The 13,673-nt window shown below is 40.2% G+C and overlaps 1 protein-coding gene across 1 annotated transcript in view; it reads left to right on the top strand.

Moving 5' to 3' along the window:
* The window catches only part of LOC139471852 (uncharacterized), a 30,353-nt gene extending 17,722 nt beyond the window's left edge, over positions 1-12,631 (top strand). The window contains exons 5-6 of the mRNA XM_071254349.1: positions 7,806-7,897; positions 12,479-12,631. Coding sequence (XP_071110450.1) covers positions 7,806-7,897; positions 12,479-12,631 — 245 coding nt within the window. The remainder of the gene's footprint in view (positions 1-7,805; positions 7,898-12,478) is intronic.
* The last annotated feature ends 1,042 nt before the right edge of the window (positions 12,632-13,673 follow it).

Raw genomic sequence — 13,673 nt, 5'->3', positions numbered from 1 at the left:
TATCTGTATCTTCACCACGTGGGTAATAAATGTGCTTCAGTATGGGGCAGCATCGAAACCCTAGAAACCCCAATAAGGTGATCGAGTTTTAGTTGATCTAATTCTTCACCTGGGAGAAGCAAGGTCCAAATAAGGCTTTGTGGTCGATCACCCAATTGTGACTGTACATTGCTTAATAAAGTCGTTCCTTGTTTGGACCGCCCGGATTCACATTTGCATCGTACAATATCGCTCTGTGGATTGTAATACGCTCATGTCGTAAGAGGCGACTGACGGGATCGGTTGGTCAGGCTCGCTGACTTGGTGGATGTTTGTCATCGTATCCCAACTGCGTGGATCAATGCTCATGATGTCAATCCCTTGATTGTCTGGTTCAGACTCGATTATTTACAGAAAGCCGTCATATAGCTGGAATATAACGATGACATTCATCAACCAAGTCAGCGAGCCCGACTACTCGTTCCCGTTAGTCGCCTCTTACGACAAGCATCGTCGCCTTTTATGGCAAGCGGATCTTTATGGGTCGACGAACAGAAGTAATGAGGAACACGTCAATGACAGTGGAGTATGAACTGACTGACTGAGTATGGTTTTACGCCGTTTTTTAGCAATATTCCAGCAATATCACGGCGGGTGACACCAGAAATGGGCTTTACACATTATACCCATGTCGGGAATCGATCCCGGGTCTTCTGCTGGACGAGCAAACGCTTTAACCACTAGGCTACCCGACCGCCCACTGGAGTATGAAAGATGAGCAATCTGTATTTTGTGCGTTTGGCAATACCGGAAATTCTAGGATGGAAGTGATGTACTGTGTTTCAGCTGATCTGAATGCTATCAGATTTTAGAGTCTTTTTTCTGTACAGTCATGTACAGAAACAAAATATGAATATATAGAGCTGTACACTTTTTCATATACATAACAAGAAGCAAGGCTATGCAACTAAGGCGATGCTGGTGAGCTTCAGAAAAACATATTGTTCGGGAACATTTCTTCAAGAGGGTACAGATTTTTGGGGTCTTTATGAACAGATGTCCATCAAAACACTTCAACATCAGGGATACCCTTATTCAGCATACTCTAAGCTTTCCGGTGGTATACATTAAAACATATATCTCTTCTGTATACCAATTACTTCCAAAAACTTCAACCAATTTCCTCGCCTACTATGTTTACTGTCGTCTGTAAATTTCACATTCAACTCGTCATTTAAACAAAGTATATAATAAATAGGACATTCCACGTGTCTCGTGAAATATCATGGTTCTCTCATATCTTGACGGGGGAAAGGTGATATTGACTGTACAGGTCCACGAGTACACACGCAGGAAGCTTTCCTGTAGTGGAACACTGTGCTTGCATTAATATTGAGGTATAAAGGAACATTGTTTGTACATTTATACTGAGTTTTTAAGAACACTGTTCGTGCATTTATACTGAGGTTTTAAGAACACTGTTCGTGCATTTATACTGAGGTTTTAAGGAACAATGTTCGTACATTTATACTGAGGTGTTAAGGAACACTGTTTGTGCATTTATACTGAGGTTTTAAGGAACACTGTTCGCACATTTATACTGAGATATTTGTTTCGTTTGGGTCATTTGCATTCAACAGTTAGATTCTAGATCTATACCACACAATAATAAGACTATATTTATAAAACCTAAATTAGTACACATATTTTTCGGCTACTGTTTAGGACGGAGCCTAATGTGAAGCATCAGGAGTTTTCAATATTTCTTAGCTTGACTACAAAATACGAATATGTCACGTGTGTCAACATAACATTGCACAAAAGCAACTAAAAAATATGTAACGAAACATACTACATGTTTTGATCTACATTAGGCGTATCTAAACAAAATTGTACTTACGATAAGCGAAAACTCCAATACAAACATATTCCAAGACAACTTTAATTATGGATTTCCTTTTCTTTCACAAAATTTTCACATACAAAGCTGAGTTTGATCCTTAGATCGGGGGATTTGGATACACATCGCGCACAAGTTTTAAAATACAATCAGGGATCCCTTTCCCGTTTTGTCCACGCAATGTTTATTATCTGTTTCTTCAAGTCCGAGTATCTACGATCTCTCCAAGCACATCGTTTATTTAGCTCAGTCCAGAAGTTTTGGCAACACTGTTCTCGAATCGACGAATCCCTGATCATCTCGAACAACTCTCCGTCAAATCAAGCGTCACATGAAAATGTTTTGTTGCTCATATTGAACACAAGCGAACTTGCAACTTGGATGTGCTCACTGGGGAAAACAAAAATATTTTGAAAGTAATAAAAGTACAATCTCAAAGTGCCATGTACAGGATGTTTTTTAATAATAGTATTCTAAAAATGCAAATTAATTTATAAATTCACCCAAAGGCCGTAACCCTGACCACGTGGGTATTTTGAAGGAGGAAGATTGTCGAGGCATCGGCATTATGACAGATGCTCGTCATGGATGGAGAAAAAATGCATCTGAGAGAAACATTGTTGCTTTGAGCTTCGAGACCAAACATGTGATCATGCCGAAGTTGTTTACAAGGGAGGATGATCTGTGTAGCCAGCGACCAGAATAAGCTTGATGAAAATAATGTTGAAATCAATGTTAAGGCACATGACAAAATTAATGTGAACGAATATTCATCTGAACATCGTTTCGAAGTATGTGAGTCTGTCCGTATCTTATCTCCATACCAACGTTAAATAATATCAAATCTAAATTCGTGTGTAAATATTTCCTGCCGCTGTGGAAAATTGCGCACCGATCTAATAAAAGAAATACTACAAGATACACCATTGCATCGTCATAAAAGAACTAGGTCAACTTTATCTTTCTTCAGTTTATTAAAAATTCGTTTCCGAAGCAAAGCGACTCGATCTACATCATAAATAAATTTATAGACTAGATTCCAGTGCCAAATGTTTAATTTTCTTTTAGAATTTCATAAAATAACATACACAATTATTGAAAGACATTTTTAATAAGTAATATATTTTATTTCGTCCGCCTGCTCTCTTGTTAGTTGAGGCTTGAGGGGAGAAACACATACAAAAAATATGGATGGCCTTATGCAAATGACACTTGGCATGCCAATCAACAGGGAATCTGGGTCATCTGGGAACCGCCAAGTTTCACGGATAGAGTGACTTCGGCATGAGGAGCTTTCGGGCAAGTGTGACTTTTCCAAAACACATTGCAACTGAGCAAAGAAAACATGTGACGGAAACGACAAAAACTACTTTCATCACTTGAAAATATTTGTGACCATAACCAGGGTTTTTTACCCGATCATTGTCATCCAGATTCCAGATGAAAGCAAGGCGAACACAACGAAAGAAAGCAATGTTGAAATCACCGATTGCCGTATATATTGTGAGAAATGCTATTAATAAGCTGTAGATATACCGTACAACACAGGATTACGATTGGTGCCGGTTTTTTTTGTTCAATTACACTGATCTCATTCATCTCGAGACACGTTTTTCGTTCTCGTCCAGGGAAGAACAAAAATTTGTGTGTTGAATAAATCGTGGACATTCCACAGAATCATTTTAGGAAGATGTGAAGACGACATGGCAGGTAGGTTTTGTAACCCAAGACCTACGCGTTTGTTGAAAAGTCTTGGAATCGTTTGATGCATATTTACTACCATTGAAACTTACGTACTTGTTGTCAAACGACCCACATGGGTGGTTGTTCACATGACGTCACCCGTTTACGCATTAACCAATGAAATTGGTGTGTTATTATGACGTCATATTGACCTGTCAGATCACTCGTCACTCTCCTACCCAGAGTTCCATGCGGCCGGCAGCCAGCCAGCATAGTACCTCTGCCACAGGCCAGCGCCATGTGACGATTCGTCACATCTTTCACAGTCTATTCAAGATATTGCAATTATTGCTTTTCATCCGTTTCATGTTTGACAAGTCTACACATTTTCATAAAACAATGTCAAAGAATGGTTACGGTTCATTAAGAAAGTATCCTAAAACGTGAAAATCTACTTGTTTTTGCGTAGTTATCCTTTGTTTACATTGGTTGTACGGCTCCACGTGCTATCATCGAAGCCCAACGGAGCTCTAGCGATACGGTCACTTTGATGTATAAATATATATTGGCATGCAACTCACTGTCGCAGTTGTAGTAGCATATCTATATGATTATGCAAAACAATATGTAAAGCGACCCAACTACTTGCATTAGTCCGATTTATACTGATTTCTGAAAAAGCGCGTTTGTTTACAAACAAGAGAAAAGTCCGGTCACGTGATATGCAAATTAGCCTGTGGCAGTCGTGTTATGCTGAGTCACCACTGCGCCGGAGCGTGATCACTCGTATAACCTCTGCCCACTAGAGTGCGGTAGTCACCGCCGATACCCCTTTGAGTGTAAAAAGTACTGCTAAAAGCTTCAGTAGCAGAGCCATTAGTGATGTCATTTGATTGTGACGTCCGCAAAGCATTGTGATGCAGTTTCATTGCAGCGATATTTACACTGAAGATATCGCTTGATCTCACCCAAGCATATCTCCTGTGGGTGCCAGTTTTGGATGATAAATAAAGTAACACACTGTTCACACATTTATACTTAGGTATAAAGGAACACTGTTCGTGCACCTACACCGCTGCATTTTTAAGGAACAGCGTACCGGCATATATATGCATATATATGTAAGTTTCACTGCACGTACTTAAGCTTAGTATACATGGTCTTTTTTTTAAAAAAAACCTCCGATCGGTTTTCTCCAAACATCTTATATCCATGACAACAAACGTCGAATAACGTCAGTGTGTAGTAGACATCAGCGTTTGCAATGCGAGCAATTAAGACAGAGTATCCAATCGCAAAGATTTGAAACTATATAGATACTTGTGTCGGCTTCAAGGTAAAATATAGGTCACATATATATATATTACTCGTGTCACGTAGTGTGAAAAACAGTTGATAACGTCTGTTTACTCGCTGCCACAACCGTCAGATATCGTCAGCTATCGCTAAATGGCCTCTTGTACGACGTTGATGAAGGACCCTCGTCAATGACCCACTGATTGACATCCATATCATGCTTCTACTGCTACACATGAGGTACGGGGGAACATAGGGTTACGTTTGATGTTGTCTCGTAATGCCAGTAGGATACGCGCTGATCTGACAGTAATATGCCTCTTATCGACTGATATAGCCTTCTCACACTTTCCCTCACCCCCGCCTTCACAGTCAACAGTCTCGCGGCTCCTCGCGTTTCCGTCACCTGGAGCCTTGTAAATGTCAGTGATTGTGATGGGGGTGATGATTTTGTAGGTAATGCTGCAGATAGAGACAGATTGTCACGGATATATCACAACTCAGATGTGACAGACAAGTACATATAATTAGTGTTAACTTGTGGGGGCAGGGGAAAACGTGTCACAAGCATCTATTGGGTGAGTGAGTGTTGCTGCATCAGCAATTATGGAGCTGTTCACAGCCGAGCACTCAGAAATGGTCCAATCTCATTCAGATCAGATTTTAGAGCTGGCTACCACTTCAGATAGCAACAACAAGCGCTATGATCGGATTTTACTGAGACTGGAAATGGTTGTTTTGTCAACTGTATCGCGGCCGGGTCGAGTCTGGGGCATGTACCCAGCAGTTGATATTATCAGCAAAATCACACGCCTCTCCAACTGACCCGATTTTGTCAACTCGATAAGCATTTGTTACAAGAGACTATCTCTACCCCGGAATCCTCACGGCTTGTAACAATTGGTGTACACGAAGTATGGATCCAATACATTGTGGAATTATGATCTATATATTTGGAGTTTGGACTGTCTAAAACTGGGAATGTGTTTGAAAGGAGTCGACGTACCCTGATGGTCACTCACTGACATTGTTTTGGCACTGGAATCATTACCGAGAACCAACAGTAAACATTCTCACAATTTCGCTATGATACCATTAGAATATAGACATGCACATAAATTGTAGTCACAAACTTTAGAAACATTAGGTACGTTATCGCACTCACTAATCCCTGCACACACTCATGCACTAGCACAGACACTCTCACTAGCGTAAACCCACACTCAGGCACTCAATGAAACCCACACACACCGCCTGCTCTCACAAATCTACACATACACATTCACTCACCCATTCACTGCCACGAGTATCTCTTGCAGACCCCATAACAATATTTAACCTCCCCTTCTCACTTCAAGCAGCCTATACTCGACCCTTTCTAATCTCCTGCAGCCCGTATCTGTCCCCCTTTTAAATTAAAGTTACTCATGGCCCCTTGCAGAAATACGAATGCCTTTAGGTCACCCAATCTTCGGATTCCCTTAATCAGAAATGCATCCCCTTCTGTGTGACGTTTAGTGACTGCGGAACGATTGTGCACTCCTGGCGAGTTAGAACAGTAGTGGTTTTGAAAGATAAAATGAATTCAATGCCAGACAGAACTGAATCATCGACTGCATCACGCAACTGGGTGCAGAACAAAGGATCCAAATGACATACGTGACAAGATCTATGTGTGTTCACTTTCCTGTCTCTTTATCACTGACAAACATGCACCCACACAAGACATGGCTTACGTCCGCACTGACATACCACCCATTTGTTAAAAAGGTAAAAACACATCCAAGAGAAGATATTTGAATACTCATTACGATATCGAGATGAATCAATGACATGTTTTGATATACACTGGACGAAAAATAGTTAGGGATCATGAATAGTTCAGCGATATGTTTAAGACATTGTCTGCTCCGTCTTCATGACCAAATATATTCCCAAGACTATTGATGATAGTATGACTATTGACAGAGTACCCCTGCATGTCTGGGGAAGTATGCATTTCGAACTTCAACGTGAGACAGCCTTAACATGGCATCAAAAACATTCAATTCAGGAAACTGAAAATAAAAAGGGACAAAAAACATTTCCGTTGGACATTTTCATTGTACGATTCCGACTAAGTCATGAACATGTGCCTTTGAATTTTGAATCACTATCAAAAAGCGTGAGTTTATCCTGCCCCACGTTTAGGGCGTCCAAGGGCTAGATGTTTCATGATCTCAAATCGTTGTGATGCCGTTGTTTAGAGTCGAAGTCGTTGGCAGGTATGAAATATAAGCTGTCGGCATGACCCGGGATTGACTCCCTTTTGTAGCTAATGACATCCGTGCATCGATGTCCATGGCAGTGGTCCTATTCTAGCGCTGTGGAACTTGCTAAGTTTTGAGAAATCCATGCATAGGTTGATTTATCACCCACAAATATATAAACATTTACAGAATAATCAAAAGATGTGCTGTATGTAAAACTCATTGTTTATAATCCAAACACTAACCAATACTTCGGGGAACACTGTCCAGTCATACTAGATCATAATGTAACAGAGCGAAAACGTGCCAGCTGGCAAGAGAAGTATTTTTGGCAGCGTTTCTACATCCAATAATCATGGCTACGAAGCACGAATCTGTTGCAGTTTGTGGCTGATTTGTGTGTCCACAGTGACCATGAAGACACCCTAAAACTGTTACCGGGCTCAAATGTCCGACATTTGTTATCCTCGAAATGGGATTTGCTCCCACATTAAAAAGATGTCACGCCCTGAACAGCTCGTATCATCACTGTTATTCAGTGATCCATTCATGTCATTTTCACCACTATTTTGCTTTTCACGCCAATGGGAGCTGTTTCGTCAGATAATCGAGACTGGTTATTTCTGGCGTTTTCGTTTTATATCAATATAACTGATGTACTGTTCACACTGACGTTAAAAACAACTCACTCATTCCAGCTGACCGAGTTCAACTGAGCAACAACACTTACTACTGCCTGAAGGGAATCGGGGGCTACTCGTTTGAGAGGAGAGGCGAGATCGAGGTCAAGGTAGGTATAAAACATCATAAAACTAATGAGGTGAGGTGAAATGGGGTTTAACGTCGCGTCCAAGATTATTGCACTTATATAGCGACGGGCATGTACGTGTGTGTGTTTGTGTGGCTGCTTGTACTACTCCGGACTGATGCTGATTTATAGTGCTTGCTCACTGAGATGCCATGTCGCAGTTTAACATGAATATCCCACTCAGACACAGTATACTCACTCCGAGCCGACCACTCCTTGTTTTAGCCCCTTAATGCCAAGCGCCATGCAGGGTAACAACATCTCTTAACGTCCTTCTGGTATCACACGGCCAGGGATCTTACCCCGGACATTCCTCTCTCCGGGCGAACGCTCTACCACTAGACCACGGAGGCGGTCATAAAACTAATGGCTGTCATGGATAGAGCGTCTTCCCGGAAAGCGCAAGTGTTGTTCGATCCCTTGGCTGCGTCAAACCAAATATACGTTGAGAGATGATACTTGTTGATACCCTGCACGCTCGCGGCATTAAAAGGATAACACAAGGACTGCTCAGCTGACAGTCAGCAAATAATGTGTCTGAGTAGGGTATACGTGTTCAACTGCGGCATGGTATCCCAGATTTAAAACCGGCATTAGTCTGGAATAGTTCATTATATCAAACAGCCACACAAACACATGGGGCTTCATTATACAATGAAACAAACTTGAACGTCGCGTTAAATCCCTTTTCACCTCACCCCACTTTATCACGATTTAGGAGGAAGAACTCGAACCTTGCGGGCAGAAGGTTCCGTATGCATAGAAGTATAGTCATCTGTGTCTCCTTTTCATGGTCCCGTAGGGGACTCCAGGTTAGAATTAGTCCCCAGCAACCTATGCTGGTCATCAGAGGCGATCGAGTGGTCAGTCTCGTTGACTTCGTTGATTGGTTATCGACGCTGCCGGTGTTGCACGGTATTAATGTATTTCGAACACATTTGAACTACGTACCGAGAAGGCGTCGGTTAGTAATATATAATGGAATATGGCTTGTCATGCCTCTGGGTAAAGTTCGTACTTTTGACAAATAGCAATTGAGTATATGTGTAAGTGTTTCATAATTCAGGATTTTAAAAAAACCCAAAACATTTGACAATAATGCGTGCCTACCTCCAATCATTTGATATTGTGTGTCTCTTGGAGACATTTATATCAGATTTCCCAGACTGGTTACCTGGTTACCAAATGTACTTTTCCCCAGGCGTTAAAACATCATTGTCAGGTAGATGTTCTGGTGGTGTGTGTCTCTGCGTTAGGTAAGATGTTGTGAACATGTGCACTCACCTTAGCACCGACATAGAAAATTTCATATGTTTAAAATTTCCAAAATCTGTGTTTAATTTGAAATGTGATTTAATGTTGTTGTGTACATATGTCCCTCCGGCAGGTTCAACATTTTACAAAGGGAGAACTGATTCAGGTTGCCTTATTGATAAAGTGGAAGCTTTTATATTGGAGCATTGGTCTGATTTCACTTCTTCACATGTGCTACTCTGTGGTGATTTTAATGCCCGCACAGGCAACGAAAATAATCCCATTTCTGAGGAAAGTGATGACTTTGGACATGATGATGTATACATTGATGTCGACAATGCCCCTGTTGAACAACGTGTATCGCACGATGGTACTATCGATAGATTCGGACGCATTTTATTGAATCTATGCTTTGTACTTCGTATGTTTATACTAAATGGGAGAGTTTATGGTGATAGTGCAGGCGAGTTTACTTTTGTAGGAGATACTGGTTCTAGTGTTGTTGATTATTTTATTGCATCTGCTGATTTTTTCCAGTATGTAGATATGTTAAATGTTGGTGATCGGTCAGATTCAGACCATTTCCCTCTTTAGTTATCCTGCAGGTTTCCTTGTAGCGGGGGGCACGGGTGGCCCAGTTGTCTAAGGCGCCGCGATTCGCTGTGCAGAGTTGCGTCCCTTGGGCACGCCAGAAACCTATGATTGTGGGTTCGAATCCCGGTTCGCCCCGATTATGTTTCTAGGTTTGTCAGCACCATACCCGTGCTCGTGGGTTTCACCGGAGTGGTAAACGTCCGAGACCTGCATCACTTCGGGCTTTCCTCCCACATTAAGCTGACACGCCGCGATATAACTGGAATACTGTTAAAAGCGGCGTTAAACCCAACTCACTCACTCACTCCTTGTAGCAATCGTGCAATACATAGTTTAGACTGTGAGGATGATGTCTCTATGAACAGTACATTTTCATGGAAGGAATCGAAGAAAAGCATTTTTATCACAGCACTTAGATGGTCCTTGCATATTCATGAAAATTCCTTGATGGATAAAATTGAAGCTAATGTAGAGGAGGGGATTACATATTTGGGACAGTATGTTCTAGGCTCGGCGTCCTGTATGAGGAAACAGATCAAATATGGTGAAAATAAACACGATAAACCAAAGTTGAATATAGCATGTAGGGCAGCAAGATCTGAATCCAGGAAGGCTCTCAGAAGGTATAGGTGTTGTCGCAGTGAATACAACCGACAACGCTACTGTAAACTGAGAAATGTGTATAAAATCTTTTGTAGAAAGTTCAAATATGATCTTAAATTGTCACGGCTAGTCCGACTAAACAGCACTTTACACAGTCCGAAATTATTTTGGAATACTATACGTTCTCTTCAGAGACATCCTATCCCCAAAGGATCTATATCCCAAACAGAATGGTTACATCATTTCAAGAAGTTATTCTCAAAAGATGATTCGATATATTTGGTAGACAATGAGTGCTTTGAACGTGATGATGATGGCGTCAGTGAAATTCTTAGTGATGTTGACATGCTTCTGTTGGAATCGCCTATCACGGAAACGGAACTATTTAATGCTATATCTCACCTTAAAACAGGTAAATCTGCTGGAACTGATTGTGTTATAGCTGAAATGCTCAAGTACTCACTACCTGATATTATCCCTTTTCTGGTTAAATGTTTCAATCGGATTTTTGATACAGGTATTTTTCCTTCTATCTGGTCAAAATCTATTATTATTCCGTTATTCAAGAATGGAAACGTAAACAATCCTGACAATTATCGGGGTATATCTCTCACGAGTATCCTTAGTAAAGCATTTACATCTATCATCAATAATAGATTAACACAGTGGTCAAATATGAGAGATTTGATCCCTGAAACACAAGCGGGATTTAGAAAGGACTATTCTACTTTTGACCACATATTTTCTTTGTATGCAGTCATTGAGAAATATTTATCGTACAGGAAACGTAAGTTGTATGTGGCCTTTGTTGATTTTAAAAAGGCATTTGATTCTGTAAATCGAGCTTATTTGTGGAGGTGTTTGAAAAATAAGGGTTTAGGAGGCAAAATGCTTGTCATTATTAAATCAATGTATGCAAATGTAAAATCATGTGTTCGCTGTGGTGATATTAAGAGTGACTTTTTTGATTGTCCGATAGGTTTACGTCAAGGATGTGTTTTAAGTCCTATACTTTTCTCATTTTTTATAAATGAGTTATATGTTGATATCATACAGTCTGGTAGACATGGCGTCCAGCTCTTCCCTGATATAATAGAACTTTTCATGCTACTTTTTGCAGATGATGTGATTTTGATGTCTAGTACTATTATTGGTCTACAGAAGCAGCTTAACATACTTTCGGAATATTCAGATAAATGGAAACTTAGTGAGATATGGGGTTGTAAAGAGTTCTATACAATTGAAAAGGTTCATCTCCTCGCTTGTAAAAAGTTTTTGAATGTTGGTATGTCAACACCAAGTAATATGGTTTATGGAGAATGCGGGAGATTCCCATTGTACATTGGATCTTACACTCGTTGTTTGAAGTATTGGTGTAAAATAATAATAATGCCTGAACACCGTTTACCCAAGAAAGCCTACAACATGCTCGTACACCTCGACAATCTTGGAAAGAACACATGGGCTTCTTGTATTCGTACATTGCTTTTTACATATGGCTTTGGTTTCATTTGGCTGTCCCAGACAATTGGTAATGCAAATGCTTTCATTAAGTTTTTCGCATGCGTGCCATTGACATGTTTCATCAGAAATGGCATTCAGATATTTATGAAAGTTCAAGATATGATACTTATCGCCAATTCAAGTCATTGCTTGAACCAGAATCCTATTTATCAAATTTACGGTACAGGAATTCTCGTAACACCCTAATTCGTTTCAGACTTGGCCTGAATGATCTAAAAATTAACACAGGGAGATTTTCATCTATTGAAAAACCGATACGATTATGCCCATTTTGTGACATTGTTGTCGAAGATGAATACCATTTCATGTTTATTTACCCTATATACGAAAATCTAAGAGACAAGTACTTACCGCAGTGGTCCTTATCTCATTTTAATGCTAAAAGATTGTCTTCATTACTGTCTTGCAAGGATCTTATAACACAACATCAACTGGCTTTGTACATACATAATTCTTTTTTGTTACGAAGTGAATTGTTACCTTGACTTTGTATTTTATAAAATATGTTATGTAACTCCGTTGTATATGGGCCTGTGGCCTTTCATACAATAAAGAATTGAATTGAAATGATGTGGTTTTATTCCATAGGGTAAAGGTCTCATCACCACATACTGGCTTCTCAACAAGGACGGGTTTGACAATCAGCTGCCATGCATGCCCGGGTGTAAGAAGTATACTGAAGCCCATAAGAGACGCATCAGCGAGTATGTGCAACCCCCGTGCAGCTACGTCGGTGACTGACCCAGCGAACATTGTCAGGGTCACAGCAGTGTTCCGCGATGACACAACCCAGGGACATCGACAAGATGCAATGTATACACGATCCAGAACCGGTCATTTCATATGTCCTTGTATCCTGCGGGGGCAGACTAGAGATGGGTTATTTGTTCGGTCTCTGTTTCAAAACAATGCTTTCTCTGAAACCGGGAGCCGAACACGTTTTGTCATTACACAACACATTTAGTTCATTACAATCAGCAGGTCCAGCGATTAATTATATTTTAGTCTCCTTCTCCTTCTGTCAGTATTCTCAAGAACAAACATTAAAAATCAAAATCCGAGGCCTGGAATATCGGATGGTCGTTGCCTCATATGACCACCATTCCCGTCCCCGTTCAACCTAAATCGTCTTCAACATCGATTATTTTCCGAATGACGTTTTTGATAAGCTATTACTCTCGTGTGGTTCCGTGTCGTAAATGTATAATATCAGGAATAAACAAAATCTGCATTACGACAAAGGCTCGCATGATACAATTTGTATAACTACTATATGATAGTTACGATACGGAAACACACTTACCTAATAATTTCTTTAAATATGTTTTCAAGTCTACAGGTTTAACTGTATATCGGATGCCAATGATGACGTCTATATCTGTCTTGACAACGTCACCCTTAGGGTTGTAGAATACAAAGAAACTTCACTTTAAAGTTTCTGTCAAAGTTTAATCAAAGACAACGTTGATTTATGTTGACATGTGTGACTATTTCATCTTATATTTCCTACTGGGAAGTTTCCTGAACAATGGTTCAACGGAATTATTCGTCCAATATACAAAGTTGAAGGAAGTACAGATGACCCTAGAAACTTTCGGCCGATATGTCGTAATAAGTTGCCTCGGAAATTTGTTACCTCAGTTCTTAATACAAGATTAAACGATTGTATTGAAAGTAATAACATTCTGTCAGAATCACAAGCGGGTGTTAGACATGATTCCTCCATAAATGATGATATTTGTTACCATGTATGCAATTATTGAATTATTAAACATAAAAAAAT

Source organism: Haliotis cracherodii, unplaced genomic scaffold (genome assembly GCF_022045235.1).
Source record: "Haliotis cracherodii isolate W230 unplaced genomic scaffold, xgHalCrac1.p SCAF_23, whole genome shotgun sequence".
NCBI lineage: Eukaryota > Metazoa > Mollusca > Gastropoda > Lepetellida > Haliotidae > Haliotis > Haliotis cracherodii.
This window is presented reverse-complemented; position numbering and strand designations above follow the sequence as displayed.